We start from the raw sequence: 18,023 nt of genomic DNA, 5'->3' as shown, positions 1-18,023 counted from the left end.
GGGCCCATTGGCTGGGCTTACTCAGAGGTTTGTCTTTCAGTAAAAGCGAAGGCTCATTCGACCAGTTCTATGGCTACGTCAGCGGTGTTTTAGTCTAGGGTCTCTTTGGATGATATTTGTTCAGATGCTACTTGGGCCTCATCTCACACCTTTATTTCTCATTATAAACTGGATTTGGTCTCTAGGAGTAGAGCATCCTTTGGCCCCACGGTGCTCCGGAATATCCTTCCATGAGGGCCTCCCAAGAGTTAGGTAGCTGGGGACTCTCTCCCACAGGTTGAAGACCAAATGAAGTAAACTACTTCAGATAAAGAAGTTATGTACTCACCATAACATTCCATCTGAGTAGCTGTACTTCATTTGTCTTCAACCATTCCCCCCCCACCTTCCCCCTAGCCTTATCCTTTGGGATACTATATGCATCCTTTGCACTGAACAGTTTTTACTGGGATATTTGGTTATGCCAGGGCTAAAGTTCTCTTGTGATGTTTTTCTGTTGGAAGATAAGGTGTTGTTTGGTCGGGTAATTGTTATCTGTTGGGCAACAAACTCGATCTGATGGGAGAAGGGAGACAGGGGCATTATGGGTAGGGGAGGAGCATGGAGCTCGGAGCCGTAGCTAGAAAATGCGGCCATGTCTGATCCAGTATGGATCCGAGGACCCACAAGTTGAAGACAAATGAAGTAGAACTACTCCGATGGAACGACATTCTATCGTGTTTCGCTGTTGCAGTCATCACATTTGGGTTTATCCCTGCCAGGGGTAGCCCTTGGCCGGCCCGAATACCAGAGACTTAGTATTTCTGCATCAGCTGCTGTCGCTTGAGGATTGACATCAGGAGTATAAAATAAGGCAGCCGATGCCATTACCTCCGTCTTTCTTACCGTGGAGCCCGAAGCAGAAGCAGTTTGCACGAGTGCCAGTTGGCCATTACCCGAGTTTCATTTACCGAACTGAAGTTCAATTCTTCTAAAGCTAAGTACCCCATTGGGGATCCTTTTTTCTTGCACTAACTAATGTCAGAAAAAGTTAATTGTCTCGCCTGTAGAAAGCAAATACCACACTGAGACTTCCAGTCTTATTGCGTCACTTGTTTAGGCCCAGACCACGACGTCCCCCATTGCAGCTTCTGTGCTTTGTTCAATGGCAGACCTATCTGTCATCGGGCCCTTATTGTAGCCAGATATTTTCGCTTACAGTCCTTGAATTCCAATATGGCTTTTGTAAGCCATCCGACAGCAAATCTTCTGAAAAAACGTAAAGGTAAAGACAGAGACAGACTGCACAGGTCCAAGCCTACCAATGACACTTCTGTTAAGCTAGTCATTAGTTCTCCGGTACTCAGTGAGGCAGTTTCGCAGCCCCTGATGCCCGCTTCAGTTGATTCGCAGGCTGCTACTGAGATCCTTTCGGAGTGAGGTATGCCACAGAACTCTTCAACTAAGGAACCTGCGGTCATCTCTACCTTGGATGGGTCCAGAGCTGCTGAGCAGGCACCGGCTTCCGAGGAAGTCCTTCGCACGAATCTCACCACAAGCCGACATCTTCTTTTGCAACTACAGTTCTTTCAAACACGGCCAAGTTTCTTAGGCCCAGGTTTTGAACTACACCCAAGAAACCGATGACCCACTTTCAGGCGCCTAATACCTTGCCTCAGTCTCAAATGTTTAAAATGGTGGAAGACCTTATCATGCTGATCAGGGGGAGCCAAGCTACCCCTTCAAAAAGGGAAAGTGATTTGTCCCCTGTAGTTTTATTTGAGCAAGAGTCAGATGACTCTGATTCATCTGACTATGAAGACATGCAACTCCTTTCCACTTATAGATGACTCCATTCCTTCAGCCTCTCCCCCAGAGGAATTTTTCTTTGGGGAAACCCTCCATACTTAGCATTTCCAGTGGGAGAGTCAGGGCTACCCTCGGTCACAAAAGAGACTCAGGGAATTCCTACATCTTCCACAGCACATACCCTTGGCCATCCCCCAATCCTGGATGTTGTTGAGGATGTTTTCCTCTAGTCCGGCTTGACTCCTGATGCCCTACCTCCTGCTCCCAGAAAACCAGACAGGTACTATAGAGTCCCTGACACACACTAATATCTTTTTTAAAAATCCAACAGCTGACCCTGAGGTCATTTCTCAAAGGCCAAAAGGGATTAAAGCAACCTCTGCTAAGAATCCCACCCCCTCAGACAGGGATCCCTGAGCTTTGGACAGATGGGGTAAAAAAGTATACACCTCAACCACTCTTGCTATCAGGGCACTAAATTGTCAGTTCTATATGCTGAAATTTCAGCAACATACCTTGGAACTCCTTAAACAAAAAAAGTCTTCCTTTCCTGCTTGTCACTTCCACAGCAGCACAAACTAAACAAGTCCAAAAATCCAAATGAAGCTGACAGGCACCAGATAACCAACAGCAAATTTATTATAGAACAGATGAACAAACCAATAATCCCAGTTAGCGCTTTTGTCTCACTCCTTTTAACGCTGAGGCTTCTTCAGACTGATTATTTCTGGGCACACCCAACACTTTAGATAATAAAAATTACATGATCAAAAAGTCACATAAGTTTAAAATTTATTTTAAAGCATATATGCATATACCCTGCTAGACAGGGGTCCGGGGAAGTAATTATTGTGTGAAGAAATAGCCAGGGAATTGTTATGGCTAGGCTTCTGTAGGCCCTAGGGCTGATAGCCTTGTACCAACTTATGAACATATATAAACACTTAAATGTTTAAGCCTTTTCCTTTTCAAATACATTACAAATTCTTCTCTGTTGTTGAAACATGGTGCAAAGGAAGCATTAAGCCTGACTTGCCAACAATATTCTAACCAGCCTAGCTCTTCCTCAATATTTACTATATTAAGGCTATTGGATAGTGCTTCCAAAACTATGAATTTAAACTCAACCTTACATTTTTTCATCTTAGTGTTTACTCCATGCGTTCTTTTCATCCCCAGTTTGAACAGTATACTTATGCTCATATATCCTTCTATATAACTCACGGGTAGTTCTTCCCACATAGAAGGATTTACATTCTACACAAATGCTCAAGTATACAATATTTTTAGACTTACAACTGAATAACCCTGGTATCCCCCAATCATTAGCGGACCAGAGTTCCGCTGTGGCGACCCTTAACCGGGAAATATATACATATATATATATATATATATATATATATATATATATATATATATAGATATATATATATATATAGATATAGATATATAGATATATATATATATATAGATATAGATATATATATAGATATATATATAGATAGATAGATATAGATATATTTACACATATTACAATTCAGACACTTATACATTCCACATTTTTGTTTCTTATCTTTAGGTTTATTCAATTTACCTTGGAAATAATTCTTACAATTATTTGCTGTTTTCTGGGTAAACTTGGGCTGATTCCCTAGCCTCTGAAGTAATTCACTATTAGCTCTAAATATGCCCCAGTTCCTATTAATTACTTCAATAGCTTGTGAATCCACACTGTTTTGCATAGCCATTTATGTTCCATATCTAAATGGGGGTCTCTCATCTCTAATTTGTCTTCTATTTGTTCTTCCTTCAGTTTCTTCTTCTAATCTATTTATCTCTATTTCTTGTTGCCCCCTATTTATAATTTTATCAGAAAACACATTTGCTTCGTCCACAAAATCTTTTTTCATTAACCTACTTATTCTAGGTTACTGTCCTTTGACTATATTCATCTTAAGTTTTTTTAGGGTGCATACTAGAAAAATGCAGGTACATATTATTTTGTACTTCTTTTTTGTATATCTTAGTTGCTAACTTATTTTCTTTGTACATGGTTAAGTCCAAAAAACTAATCTCATTATTAACATGGTGAGTAAATTTCAGATATGTACAAACATTATTTATGTAAGTGAGGAACTCTTCAAATATTTCATTAGTCCCTCTCCACACAATAAAAACGCCATTAATAAATCTCAGCGTAATTAGAATATTCTTTTTATACTTGCTTTCTAGCATATGCATAATTTCCCATCCATGCATAAAGACATTGGCATAGCCTGGGGCTAACGATGCCCCCATCGCAACCCCATTAACTTGGACATAAATTTCATCATAAAATGCAATATAATTATAGTTCAGCACAATGTCATTTATTTGTAGCGTTGTCGCCTCACAGTTAGATGTTGTCCGTTCGATTCTCAGAGCATCTTCTGTGTGGCAACATGCGTGAATGGGCGTTCCTTCGTTGAAGGTTGTGCATTAGGCCCGGCAAGCCAGCATGTAAAAATCTACTGCCAATCATTAGCAGACTGGAGTTCTGCTGTGGCGACCCCTAACCGTGAAAAGCCGAAAGACACAAACAAACAAATAATACTACTACTATTTCACATATGTTGAATTACATAAAAAGACTTTTTGTAGATGTTTATCCACAAAAACAGACATACTTTCAATTTTGCTATTAGCAATGGACACAATCGGCCTTAATGGTGGCTCATTCAAGTCCTTATGGATCTTGGGTATTTCGAATACTTTGCTAATTTTAGGATTCACATTAGAAAAGTTGTTTCTTGTTCTTTCATCTATCCTTCCTGTAACAAACCATTCTTCCAAACATTTTTTATCAAATTATACCCTTTCTTTACCTCACTCATAGTAATTTTTCGGGAATAATTTTCACCAGATACCATAACCTTCATTTTAGTTTCATAATAAGTTCTGTCCAGTGCTACAAGTGCTCCCCCTTTGTCTGCCTTAAAAAAACAAAATATAATTTTTGACCGACTTATCAAACACTTCCTTTTCATTTTTCGATAGATTATAATATTTAAATTCAGAATTATGTAAAACTTCTATAATTTATGTTTCACATAAGTTTAGGAACATTTCCAAGTCCTTATGGAAAGGAGGATTATAACAGCTAGGCTTATAAAACTGTGAACTTTATATGATCTTTCTTTTCAAACAAAACATTAAAGTTTAACAGTCTTATGTAGTCTCTTAAATCATTAATAGTTTGTAATTTGTCTGCTCTCTGGGCTGGAGCAAAATTCCAACCCTTACTCAGCACAATACATTTTTGTTTAGTTAAGACATAACTGGATAAATTTACTATTTTAAAATTACCAGTACCCATTATGTTCGATACTGCTTCTTCTGATTGCAGTTCTTCCTTTTCGGCCCCCTCTTGACAAAATTGTTTTTTGAAGGCTTCCTGTAGTTGTTCACATTAACGTTACTGCCACTTACTGTTGCTTCAGCCCATGACCTTCCATTGCCATTAGTTCTCTGATAAACTTCCACTCCTTGCTGACCATTTTTTACATTTACTTGTTGCTGTATAGTTGAACCAACTGTCGCTTTCTCGCCTGTATGTACTTCACTGCTGGATATCACATTTACCCCCTGATGGCTTGTACTCTGCTCATTCCTTTCCTGCTTGGGCAGAATCTAAAGATTTACAAGACTTAATGTATTCTTCAAGTCAAGTAACTAAACGCACTTTGCACTGTGGTTTTGATGCACTGTCACTGTGGTCTTACAGGGCAGCAGTCACTGGATCTGTAATTAGAAGACATGCATGGCTTAAGGAACAACCCCTGCCAGACCTTGTCAAATCCAAATTGTTGGATGCCCCCTTGCACGAAGATAACCTATTCGGCACTATGGCAGAACAGGTCTTAAAAGATGGAAGTAAAAGCAAAATCTATGCAAACAGTTAAGGATTTCTCTTACAGGTCCAGCCCCCTAGGTTCAGCAGGCATTGTCCCTCCAAGCACTGGTCCATTCCTGCTCCAAGTAAACCGGCCCAGCCCAGGCCCCATGGAAACAGACCCCTCCCCAGACAGCAGCCCCAGGGAATGCAGAGATTTAAGCAGTGGACTACCTCCACTTCAAAACCAGGGAGTTGTAAGCCACCCCTTTATGGTAAGAACTCACAGTGACTCACCTCCTCCACCCCCCAACCTCTGCCCACCTTCACTTACCCCTAAGAGGAAAACTCTTCTTTCATTCAAACACCTGGGCCACCATTACCAAGGACCAATGGGTTCTGAACATTGTGTCCCAGGGATACACATTTTCCTTTCACACCCTTCCAACTCCAAAAGGGTTCCCAGATCTACCACTGCATTGGTGGGCAGAGGCTCAAAAGCAAATCCTTTCCCTGCTCTCTATGAGGGCAGTAGAGCACATTCCTGCAGAGCAGATAGGCCAAGGCTTCTACTCCAGGCTTTTTCTGGTGCCCAGAAAAGAAGGCACCTGGAACCCCATTCTCGATTTATCCATTCTAAACACCTACCTGGTGATTCCAAAATTCAAAATGCTCAACCTCCAGCAGCTGCTACCCATGCTCTCCAAAGATGCTTGGCTGGCCACCCTAGATCTAAAAGAATCTACCTCCACATTCCTATCAGGGAATCATGCACAAAATATCTCTGCTTCAGGACAGGAACTCAACACTTTCAGTTCTCTGCACTTCCCTTTTGCTTATCTACTGCTCCCAGAGTTTCACAAAATGTCTGGCTCCGGCTATTGCCTTTTGCAGACAAAGAAATATTCAAATTTACCCATACTTAGACAACTATCTTATTCAGGCAGACGGCCAGGAAAAGCTGCTCAAGCACCTGACCTTTGTAAAGACCCTTCTAACCTCCCTGAAGTACACAATCAGCAAAAAGAAATCCAAACAGGTGCCCACCCAAAGGATAATCTTCCTGGGAGAAAGTCTGGACACAGCATCCCAGATGGCATACCTTATACGAGAGAAACAAATTTTCCTGACAGCCTACTTCTCTCAACTACCACCAGGACCCAGCTATCTGCAAGGACGCTCCTGCAAGCTCTGGGTTCATGGCATCTTGCGTACTACTCATTCCATATGCCAGACTGCATATGAGGAAACTTCAGTGGTACCTAAAGAGCCTTTGGTCAACACTCTCAAGACCTGGAAACTCTTCTGCCTATAATTCCTTGCCTCAGAAAGGATTTTCTTTGGTGGGCAACAGCATGCTCCCACAACAACGGACTGCCCTTCTCCCCACTCCGTGCTGCCCAGACCCTCACCACAGTCTCATCAGACTACACTTGGGGGTGCTCATCTGGACGGCAGGTGCATACAGGGCCAATGGAGCCCACAGCAAATCCCTCTGCACATCAATCAAAAAGAGATGATGGCTGTGCAGAACGCCTTGGTAGCTTTCAAACCCCTTCTCTCTCCAGGGCTTCTCCTGATCAAAACAGACCACTGTGATGTGGTACATTAAGCAGGGAGGGACTCACTCCTGCACTCTATGTAGGCTAGCCATGACCCTTTGGCTCACAGCCTCTTCCATGCAACTACATCTGTTAGCACAATACCTACCAGGCTGTCTCAACTCTCTGGCAGACCAGTTAAGCAGAAGTCTTCTGGACCCACACAAGTGGCAACTCAACAGAAATGCCTTCACCCTAATAACTCAGAAATGGGGAAGCCCTGAAGGTCGACCTCTTGCCTCCCACACCAACCATCAGCTCAGCAAATTCTACACCAGGGAGCATCACTGCATGGCTTGGAAAGTAGATGCCCTTTCCTTTGCCTTGGTCAGTCTATCGGTCTGTGCCTTCCTCTCCTGCGTCTCATCCCCAGGGTACTGCTCAAAATAAGGGAGGAAAAACCAAGGACCATTATCATAGCTGCAGACTGGCCCAGACAGCACTGGGTACCCCTTGCTGCGCAGCCTGTTCCCGCTGCCTCCTTGGCATCTTCCTCAGAATTCAAACCTCCTGACCCAGAGGGAAGGGGAATTCATGCATCCCCAATTGCAGACACTCAATTTGGCAGCCTGGCTTTATTCCCTAACCCCGAACCAATCTACCATCCTCAGTAAACAGGTTCCGGATGTGATCCGTTAGGCCAGACATCCTAGCACCATAAAGTCTTATGCAGTTGGAAAAGGTTCTGCACCTGGATCCAGGCTAAGGGAGCCAATGCAGCACAGCCCTCCCTCTCTCTCTCATCGTGGATTACTTAGCTGACGTACTACACAGTGGCCTCTCTTTCTCCTCTATACAAATTCATGCCTCTGCTATTTCTGCTCATTTTCTCACTGAGCAGCCCCTTTTCTCACACCCTTTGATCAAACAGTTCCTCAGAGGGGCTAGCAACTTGAGGCCCTCCAGAAGGGCACCAACACCAGCTTGGGACCTTTAACTTTGTCCTGAAAAAGCTCACCCTGCCCCCTTTTAAACCAGCTGCTTCCGCAGAGCTAATATTTCTCTCCTGGAAGACAGCATTCCTTTTGGCCATCACTTCAGCTAGAAGAGTCTCTGAGCCGCAAGCCCTCATGGCTGTGGAACCCTTAATCATCTTCCATGCAGACAGGATATCCCTCAGAACTAACCCATCTTTCATGCCCAAGATAGTGTCCAATGTGGCTCTCAATAAATCCATTCACTTTGCCCACCTTCTTTCCTAATCCCCACACTAAGGGAGAAAGGATTCTTCACTCTCTAGGTGTGCACAGACAGCTCAGATTCTATCTGGACAGGATTAAATCCTTCAGAAAGTCTGATCAGTTGCTGGTTAGCTTTGCTACAGGGGCAGAAGGCAAAGCCATCTCCAAGCAAACCATTTCCAAATAGATAGCACACTGCATCCATTTCTGCTACAAACAACATGGAAAGCCTCCCCCAGGGGTTCAGGACACACTCCACCAGAGCAGCCTCCACCTCTGCAGCTTTCCTCAGAGGAGTCCCAACCAGGAGCATCCTGGAGGCTGCCACCTGGACATCTGTTCACACTTTCACCACCTGCCTCTCTTGTACAAATACAGGGCAGGGTTTGCCTCTGCAGTCTTGTAGGGCATCCTAGCCAGCCCCTAGTTTCCTTGACTGCCTCCACCCTTTTCCTCAGCTTTGGGAATCTACCCAAATATGATGACTGCAACTGTGAAACATAAAGAACATAGTACAGTTGTGTACACTTACCATAAATGTAGATGTTCGAGTGTATTCACTGTTGCAGTCCTGGTTTCCTTCTCTCCATCCCCCTTATTCTCTTTTTCCTTACAAGGGACTTATTGGTATGTATTTTACACTGGTGGGGGTTCTTCCACCAAAACCTGACCTCCTACTTTGGGGACTCCTGACAGGTTAGGGCAAGAAAAACTGATGTAATGGCGTCTGCTGCCTTGCTTTATACTCCTGAGGACCTGACGTCAGTCCTCAAGCGACAGCAAACGATGCAGAAATACTAAGTCTCTGGTATTCAGGCCAGCCAAGGGCTACCCTGGCAGGGATAACCCAAATGTGATGACTGCAGCAGTGAATACACTCGAACATCTACATTTATGGTAACTGTACACAACTGTACTTTATGGTGAGTATGTAACTTCTTTTTTTATGATTAAGATGCAGTTGGTAGCCATAACTAATTAGCATGTTGGTAGGGATGATTATCCTTTAGCTGCTCTGAAAATTTCCACAGTTTCTCTCAAAGGTACCTTTCTTTTGCGCTCTCCTTTTCGGGACCTTGTCCCTCCATGGGATTTACCCTTTATGTTGCAGGCCATCTCTCTGAGCATCTGCTCCTTCAGATCTAAAGTTTTTATCTTTGAAGACTTTGTTCCTGGTAGTTGTTCGGCTAGGCGAGTGCCCAAGCTATAAGCTGCTGTTGACTATTCACCTATACCTGGATAGGATTTCCCTTTGCCCAGTTCCTTCTTTTTTCCTAAGGTGGCCTTTGAAATTTATTTGAATCAGTCTTTTCACCTGCTTCTATTTTTTCATAATTTTTTTAACAGGAGTGTATAGTTGCATTGTTTGAATGTGCATAGACATTTGAAATTTTACTTGGACAGGACAAAATCTTTTAGGAAGTCCATTCAGTTTTGTTTCCTTTTCCAAATCTAAAGTCGCTAGACCAGTTTCTAAATTTATGTTATCTAAGTGTCTGTCAGACTGGATTTCCTTTTCTTATACACTGAGAGGTAAGACATTGCATTGCAAAACTAAAGGTCACTCCATTAGAGCCATGGCCACTTCTATGGCTTTTTTCTCCATAACATCCTTAAATGATATGTATGCAGCAGCAACTTGGGTAGGCTGTCACACATTTGTGTCTCACTGGATATTCATCTAGGTCCAGGACTTCATTTGGTTCCACTGTGTTGCAGAATATCCTTCCTTAGATCCTCCCAGGAGTGTTACATGGCTGGGGACTCTGTCCCACAGGTTGAGGTCAGACGAAGAAGACATTGGATGTGAAAGTTATGTATTCACCACAATGTTAGAGCCGTATTTTCTGTCTCCATCTGGTTCAGCCTTCCTTCCTTCTTACCTGCCCCCACCTGTATGGCAAGTCTCTCATCATAGGAAGAATGTGTAGGAGAGGGTTATTGTTTTCTTCTCTTGGAGTCCTTCATTCTTCTCCGTTAGACGAGTGTATTATATTGGTGTTGGATTAAGATGGCACAGACTTGATCTGAAGTATCTTCTAGGGAGCAAGGGATTGTGCATAAGGGAGGCAGAGCCTGGTGTGCTGAAGTCTTGTAGAATTGTCCGGAGTCCGACCCGATAATCCAAAGGTTGAACCAGATGGAGACAGACAACATGGGTCTATCATTATGGTAAGTACATAACTTTAAAGTCTTGCATAATGGTGCTTCAGAAGGGGATCCCTCATGAGAGTTATGAATTCTAATGTTGCTTCATCACTGTATGTTTCCCTTCTGTAAAGTGGAAGTGTTTGAATTTGAACTGTGTGATGGTGGCGTGTGTGTGTGTGTGTGTGTGTGTGTGTGTGTGTGTGTGTGTGTGTGTGTGTGTGTGTGTGTGTGTGTGTGTGTGTGTGTGTGTGTGTGTGTGTGTGTGTGTTACAGTGGATATAAAAAGTGTACACACCCCTGTTAAAATGCTAGGTTTTTGTGATATAAAAAATGAGACCACAAAATTTTTCCCACCTTTAATGTGACCTATAACCTGTACAATTCAATTGAAAAACAAACATCTGTCGGGGGGGGGTTATAGAAAATAAAAAATGTACAATAAGCTGGTTGCATAAGTGTACACACTTAAACTAATACTTTGTTGAAGCACCTTTTGATTTAATTAACAAATTCAGTCTTCTTGGGTAGGAGTCTGTCAGCAGGGCACATCTTGACTTGGCAATATTTGCCCACTCTTCCTTGCAAAAGCACTCCAAATCTGTCAGATTGTGAGGGCATCTCTTGTGCACAGCCCTTTTCAGGTCACTCCACAAATTTTCTATTGGATTTAGGTCTGGGCTCTGGCTGGCCCATTCCAAAATTTTAATTTTCTTCTGGTGAAGCCATTCTTTTGTTGATTTGGATGTATGCTTGGGGTCGTTGTCGTGTTGAAAGGTGAAATTCCTCTTCATCTTCAGGTTTTCTAGCAGACGCCTGAAGTTTTTGGGCCAAAAGTGACTGGTATTTGGAAATGTTCATAATTCCCTCTGCCTTGACTAAAGCCCCAGTTCCAGCCGAAGAAAAGCAACCCCAAAGCATGATACTGTCACCACCATGCTTCACCGTGGGGATGGTTTTCTTTGGTGATGCAAACTGTTTTTGCACCAAATGTACCTTTTGGAGTTGTGGCCAAAAAGTTCAACTTTGGTCTCATCAGACCATAACACATTTTCCCATATGCTTTTGGGAGACTTGATGTATTGTTTTGCAAATTTTAGCCACACCTGGATGTTTTTCTGTGCAAGAAAAGGCTTCTGTCTTACAACTCTACCCCACAGTCCAGACATATGGAGAATACAGAAGGTTGTTGTCACATGTAGTGTACAACCAGTACTTGCTAGGAACCTGCAGCTCCTTCAGTGTTGCTGTAGGTCTCTTGGCAGCCTCCCTGACCAGTTTATGTCTGGTCTGTGACTGTGTTCCATGGTATATCCAATGCTGTGGAAAAATTTTTGTACCCTTCTCCTGACTGATACCTTTCAACAAAGAGATCCCTTTGATGCTTTTTAAGCTTTCTGCAAACCATGGCTTTTGCTGTAGCAGGCAACTGAGTAAATGTCAAGAAAATCCTATTAGGACAGCTGAACTTTATTTGGGGTTAATCAGAGTCTCCTTAATTGATGGTAGGTGTATACCCAAGAAGACTGAATGTTGTAATTAAATCAAAAGGTGTTTCAACAAAGTATTAGTTTAAGGATGTGCACACTTACGCAACCAGCTTATTGTACGTATTTTTTATATTTTTTGCCCTAACAGATTTGTCAATTGAATTGTACAGATTGTAGGTCACACTAAAGGTGGGAAAAGTTTTGAAATAATTTTTGTAGTCTCATTTTTTTATATCACAAAAAGCTGGCATTTTAACAGGGGTGTGTACACTTTTTATATCCACTGTATGTATGTGTGTGCGTACATATATAAAATATGTAAACAAACAAAAATCCAAATCCCGAAATAATGTCCAAAAATGGTTTCATTAGCCCAACGACTTCTAAAACATGCAAAACTCGTTTGGCTAATCAAGCTTTGTTGGCATAATAAAACCTTTTTTACTTTCTTTGAAGAGTTGGATGTTTTGGTGTCTGGATTTCAGTTTTGCATCCATTCACCGGTTTGCCTAGACTGGTTAAGCTGAAAGCCACTCTCAGCAAACCAGAAACAAAGCCGGAAGTAAAGTTTTATTTGCAGGGACCCCACCACCACCATTAAACTCCACAATCACACAGCAGTGAGGAGAGGGTCAAACTTCAAGTTCATTGAAACTAGTTTTCATCATAACCTGTTAAGGAGCTCTCATATCAGTCCTCGAACAGCTGTTATGTTATATGATGTATTTTAATATAATGAGTGGATATGTGAATCAATGCAATTGTTTTTTGGATGCTTTTCTTATGCAATGTTTTTTCCTCCACATGTAGCACGATGTATACTCTTCCTTGTCATCTGGCTTCTTACTGGTGGCAGACATCACTTCTGGTTTTTGCCTAACCTTACAGCAGATGTTGGCTTCATTGACTCTTTCCGACCACTGTATACACATGAATACAAAGGACCAAAAACAGACTCCAAAAAGGATGATGAAAAGTTGGAATCTGAGAAACAGCAAAAGTCAGACAGCGAGGAGAAATCAGACGATGAAAAGGATAGAACAGAGACTGTGGGTAGCTATGAAGCTGATGGGTCTGGTGTGGAAAGACACTCTGACACTGAAAGTGATCGGCGGGAGGAGGATGGATCCCAGCACAGCAATGGAAATGGAAACGATTTTGAAATGATTACAAAAGAAGAACTTGAACAGCACACTGATGATGATGATGATGATGATGATGACTGTGAAGAGGAGGAGGAAGAGGATGAGGAAGAGACAGAACCACAGAAGCCTTTACTTAAAAAATCATAACTCTCCCCACTCGAGTGGTTTTAGACAAATTGGGACAAATGTATACAGCGACTGGACTTCCTGTGTTGAACTTAAAAAAATTGCCAGCATTCTTTGTTTCTTTAAAATACCACACACAATTCATTCCTTATATGAAAGACCCACTAACATAGTTGTATCTTTAGCAATGATACCAGTCATTGATAGTCTCATCTTTGTTGAACATTTTAGAAATGTTTGTTCTGTATTTTTAGAGTTAATGTTACAGTGACTGTTGCTGAATAGAGGTAGAATGCATGTCTTAAATGTTCGTAGCTAAAATAGAGGTCACTATTCTAAAGCAGTCCTTGGATATAAATGAGCTTCCAGTGACTACTAAAGTTGTGTTAACTATACTGTTAATTCTCATTTCCTCTCCATACAGGATGCATTGCTCTTCAGTTGTGTAAGAAAGTAGAGGTCTGTCTGTGAAAGCACAATGACCCATATTTTGAACTTACTGTTTTTCTCACATTATTTGTATTTTTTGTTGTTTTTCTAGTCTCATCTGTTAGTTTGCCAACACAGGAATTCCAAGCACTGATATGTTTTCTTTATTTAAAAAAAAATTATATATATATTGCTACAGTTAGAAGTGACAGGTGATGGAAATGTGGAGCATGTCACAGAAAGTATTTTTTTAATTTGTATGTAGTGTTTTATCATTCAGTTGTACGGCCTGGATTTTTGAGCTCCATCCTTGCCAGACTCATCTGGCTGTCAAACTTGCTTTGTCACTACCACCATCACAGCCATTTCAAGAATATGTTGGCCCACCTGTTTATACCAACATCACTGGTGTCTAGTAGCAGAGGCTGATATGTTCTTTCCCCTTCCTCTTTCTTGTCAATAGATAGTGCAGTGGAATCAGATTCTAGTTGTGTATATTCAGCATGGGCACCCAGCTGTGTAAGATTGTAGCAGCAAATTTCTTTGCTCCGTGACATAAATCCTCCATGCTTCACGATGGATATTACCATTGTGTACTAATGAAGAGTTCTTCAATTTGGCACAAACTAATACCATTCCTGTATGAACTGTACAGTTTCAAACAGCATTTTCTCATGATAACCTGCTTGGCACCTCTGTCCACAGTCCGTTAGACTGGATGGACCCATAAAATGTCATCCACTTTGCGTTTATCCACAGTGGCATTCAGCACTGGAATGGGACAGCTTGCCAAGAGTGCATTTTTAACGAATGACGTCACTTAAACACCAGCGATTTGTTAGTGACATTTACAGATTTTTAAGCTGCTTTAGATTTTATTCCAAACATTCCATGTGCTTAGGGAAGGGGAAATGTCTTGTTTTAATGTTTAGAACAAGAAGGATCATAATCCTGTTCAAATATACTTTCTGTATGATTGTTGTACTATATTGAATTGCTTTATATGGAAGAGAAAAAGCAGTTGCTTCATAGATTGTTCTTGGTTTGTGGTGTGATTGCTATTTGCTACTCTGCTGTGTAAATGTTTACTAAGTCATATCATGTCTGCAGTTTATGATGTTCTTTATGGATATTTAATTATAGTGAGAAAATTTTCTAGTTAACTTTGCTGCACCCATAATATTTATCTGCACACTGAAGGTTTCAACAACTGTATAGGTTATTCCAGAGCTTCAGATTTACTTATGGAAAAAAGTTCTTGTAGTTAATAGGCGAGCAAATAAAGGTCATGTACTAGTTTTTAGGGGACTTTGATGTACATGAGGCCAAGCTAATATTGAACCGTTTTTTTCCCCCTAAAATTTCTTAAAATTGTTCATTTTTCCTGCCTGTAGATTAAATGTTTGCAGCGCAGCAAAAGAAATCAGCTGCATTTTAGGTTGAATTTGTTTGAAGTATATGGGACTCGTATGAATTGTTTTAAACCATATAATATTGCTGGTGCCAATTTGTGTAACACATGCCAAGTAAAAAGAGACGGAAACCTATTGAAGTGTCAATGAAAGACATCAGTGCTTTTTGTCAAGGTTTTAAAAAGTAAGTATTGCAGTTAAGGATGTAGATTTGTCATTTTTTCCATATTTTTCAGAATGCACTGTAAGTACCAAAGATAAATGGGCTGCACAGATGATTGTCTGGTTTTCTTAAGCTGAAGTTAAATCTTAATTCATTTAGCCTCCTGTAGAGGAGGAGAATATTGGTCACAGCATTTTTGCACCCTTTCTTAGAGTCTGCTTCTTGCATTCTTTACACAGATACCCTCTTTGGGCTATTGTACAGCCTTACTGTGTCAGGTTTGCAAGACCTCTGAGATTCCTGGGTGCCGCTATAGTATCCCTATTTCACATCTGGTAAGTTCTACATCTGAATGGAGACATGATAAAATCAAGCCAAGGAGATTATTATAGCTGGAATTGAATTAATCCTCTAGTCTTGGTGAGTACCTTCAAGAGGTGGGCACTTTCTATCTCCGCAAGACAAAATGGATATATAAAAACTGTGTTTTTATACAGCATATATCATGGACAGAGGTAGGTTAAAAATTAAAAAAAAGAAAAAAGCTGCGTGCACAAATCCCAGGATAAAAAAAATGCTCAATCCTGGTAGGTGCAGTGGTGCCAGAACTGGAGAAAATGACAGTTCAGAATCTTCAAGACACTGAAACATTCTTATAATGGAATTAGGCCAAGCTCAGGGGTTGCGCCCCACCCCCACCCCCTAAGGAAGTATGGACATGGGGGGGAAAAATTTAATATGGTACAATATTTATGCAAATGAGAAAGCAAAACTAAGTACAAAAAAGCAGCACTAGAGATATTTAAAGAGAAATGCAGCAAAAGCCTCTGACTATGAAAAATTTTACAATACAAAAAAATAAAACAAAGGAGGAAAGTATAAAAGAGGATTAATAATAGAGAATTTAAAGAAATAAAACCTGAAATTGTGGATTATCTCAGAGGTGAAAATCCAATTGTGGTAACATCACGACGTGATGAAATAGTGAGTCCCCAAATTAAGGCGAAACAGGTAGAATTGGAAGCATTTGATTAGTTGCCACGTGAAGATACTTTGGAGCCCTCAGTACGAAACCAGTACAAAAGTTCAGTTGGAGTTGCACAACAAGGTAAGAAGCAGAGTTTCCTGATACAGTCAGTGTTGTAGAGTGATAGGCCAGTGAGTTCTTGCTTGAAAGAACAGTGGATGGCGCAGGATGCAGTTGAAGGGAATGCGTCACAGGAAGGTGTTTTGGAACTTTCTGTAGAATCCCTGCAGGGAAAGAAGATGATTGTGCCCTCAGTTCAGAAGAAAATTATGTCAGGGAAGAGTTCCTTGATTTAATAGAGATGGATAGACATATTAAGAGTACTGAAAGAAATATATTACAGAAAGTCAATAAGACTCAAAATGTTAGAAGTCTGATAAGTCTTGATTACTGTGTTCATTTATTTCAACAAATTCATGTGCCTTAATAGAAATAAATAGGATGTATTACTGTGTAGATTAATAAGTCTTGCCACAAAAATACAGGGCAATGAGAGAAAGGAAGGGAAGATATCAGATGCCATCATGGAAGTATCAAATGGAGAAAATTGTAAAGCAATTAAGATAAGAAGTGATGATGTTCATCGTGTTACCCTGCTGCAGTCATCACACTTGGGTTATCCTGTCGTCAGGCGGTCCCGCAGTCGGCCGGAATTCCAAAGTGTTGGTCCAGCGTCGGTTGCCGTCACCTCTTCCCGGATGTCAGTGCGCCAGGGGTATATGTAATGCAACCGACACCATTTTCTTCAGTCTTACTTGCCGCGCGGTGCCCGAAGCAGAAGCAGTTCGCAAGTGCTGGTCGGCTGACTCCTGAGATTTTCGAATACGAATTTCAGACCGAAGTCTTCTATAAAGCTAAGTACCCCATTGGGGAAACTTTTCTTGCCTCAGACCGATGTCAGAAAAAGTTAACAATTGTATTTCTTGTGGGAAGCAAATACCTCATAAGGATTTTCATTCTTATTGCATACTTTGCCTAGGCCCAGACCACGACGTCACTTGTCGGTTTTATGCTAGGTTTAATAAGCGCATTATTAAAAGACGCTTTGATTTCACACGACACTACTTCGGTAGGAAATTTAACTACAACTTGCCGTCGGAGCAACCGACTACCGGCGTTCACAAAAAACGCAGGGATAAGGGCAGGCAGCCCAGGCCTAAGCCAGATTCCGAGGCCTCGGCTGATCTGGTCTCTGGTTCTCCGGTCCTCAGTGAGGCTCCGGCACAGCCCCTGACTACCGCAGATCTGGAACCCGAGACCGCTACGGAAATTTTGATGGAATGTACCAGGCCGACGCAGCCTTTTACTTCAGGCCCTTCCGACGACTTTGCTTCAAAAGACCTCGATGCTACAGAAACACCATCAGTTTCTGAAGGCGTTTTCAGACCGACGACTCTCACCATTAAAACGTTTTCTAAGTCGAAGACTCCTTCTAAAACTAAAAGGACTGCACTTCAGTCTCCTGTTCAAGGCCCTATGCCTAAGAAACAGATGCTCAAAATGGCTGAAGATTTGATTTCTTTAATCAGGGGTTCACAGCCCCCTCCTGACAAAAGGCCTAGACAAGAGGAAGATTTTGCTTCCTCTGAGCAAATGTCCATTTCTTCAGACTCCTCTGAGGACCAAGACTATTCCTTCTCTC

The 18,023-nt window shown here is 41.6% G+C and overlaps 1 protein-coding gene across 1 annotated transcript in view; it reads left to right on the top strand.

The window, feature by feature from the left end:
• Positions 1–15,466, top strand: part of SEC62 (SEC62 homolog, preprotein translocation factor) — a 924,572-nt gene extending 909,106 nt beyond the window's left edge. The window contains exon 8 of the mRNA XM_044070077.1: positions 12,890–15,466. Coding sequence (XP_043926012.1) covers positions 12,890–13,371 — 482 coding nt within the window. The 3' untranslated portion in view covers positions 13,372–15,466. The remainder of the gene's footprint in view (positions 1–12,889) is intronic.
• The last annotated feature ends 2,557 nt before the right edge of the window (positions 15,467–18,023 follow it).

This window comes from Protopterus annectens, chromosome 4.part1, assembly GCF_019279795.1.
Source record: "Protopterus annectens isolate FY-2018-M chromosome 4.part1, PAN1.0, whole genome shotgun sequence".
NCBI lineage: Eukaryota > Metazoa > Chordata > Ceratodontiformes > Protopteridae > Protopterus > Protopterus annectens.
Note: the sequence above shows the minus strand (reverse complement) of the source record. Positions and strands in the feature narration are given on the sequence as shown.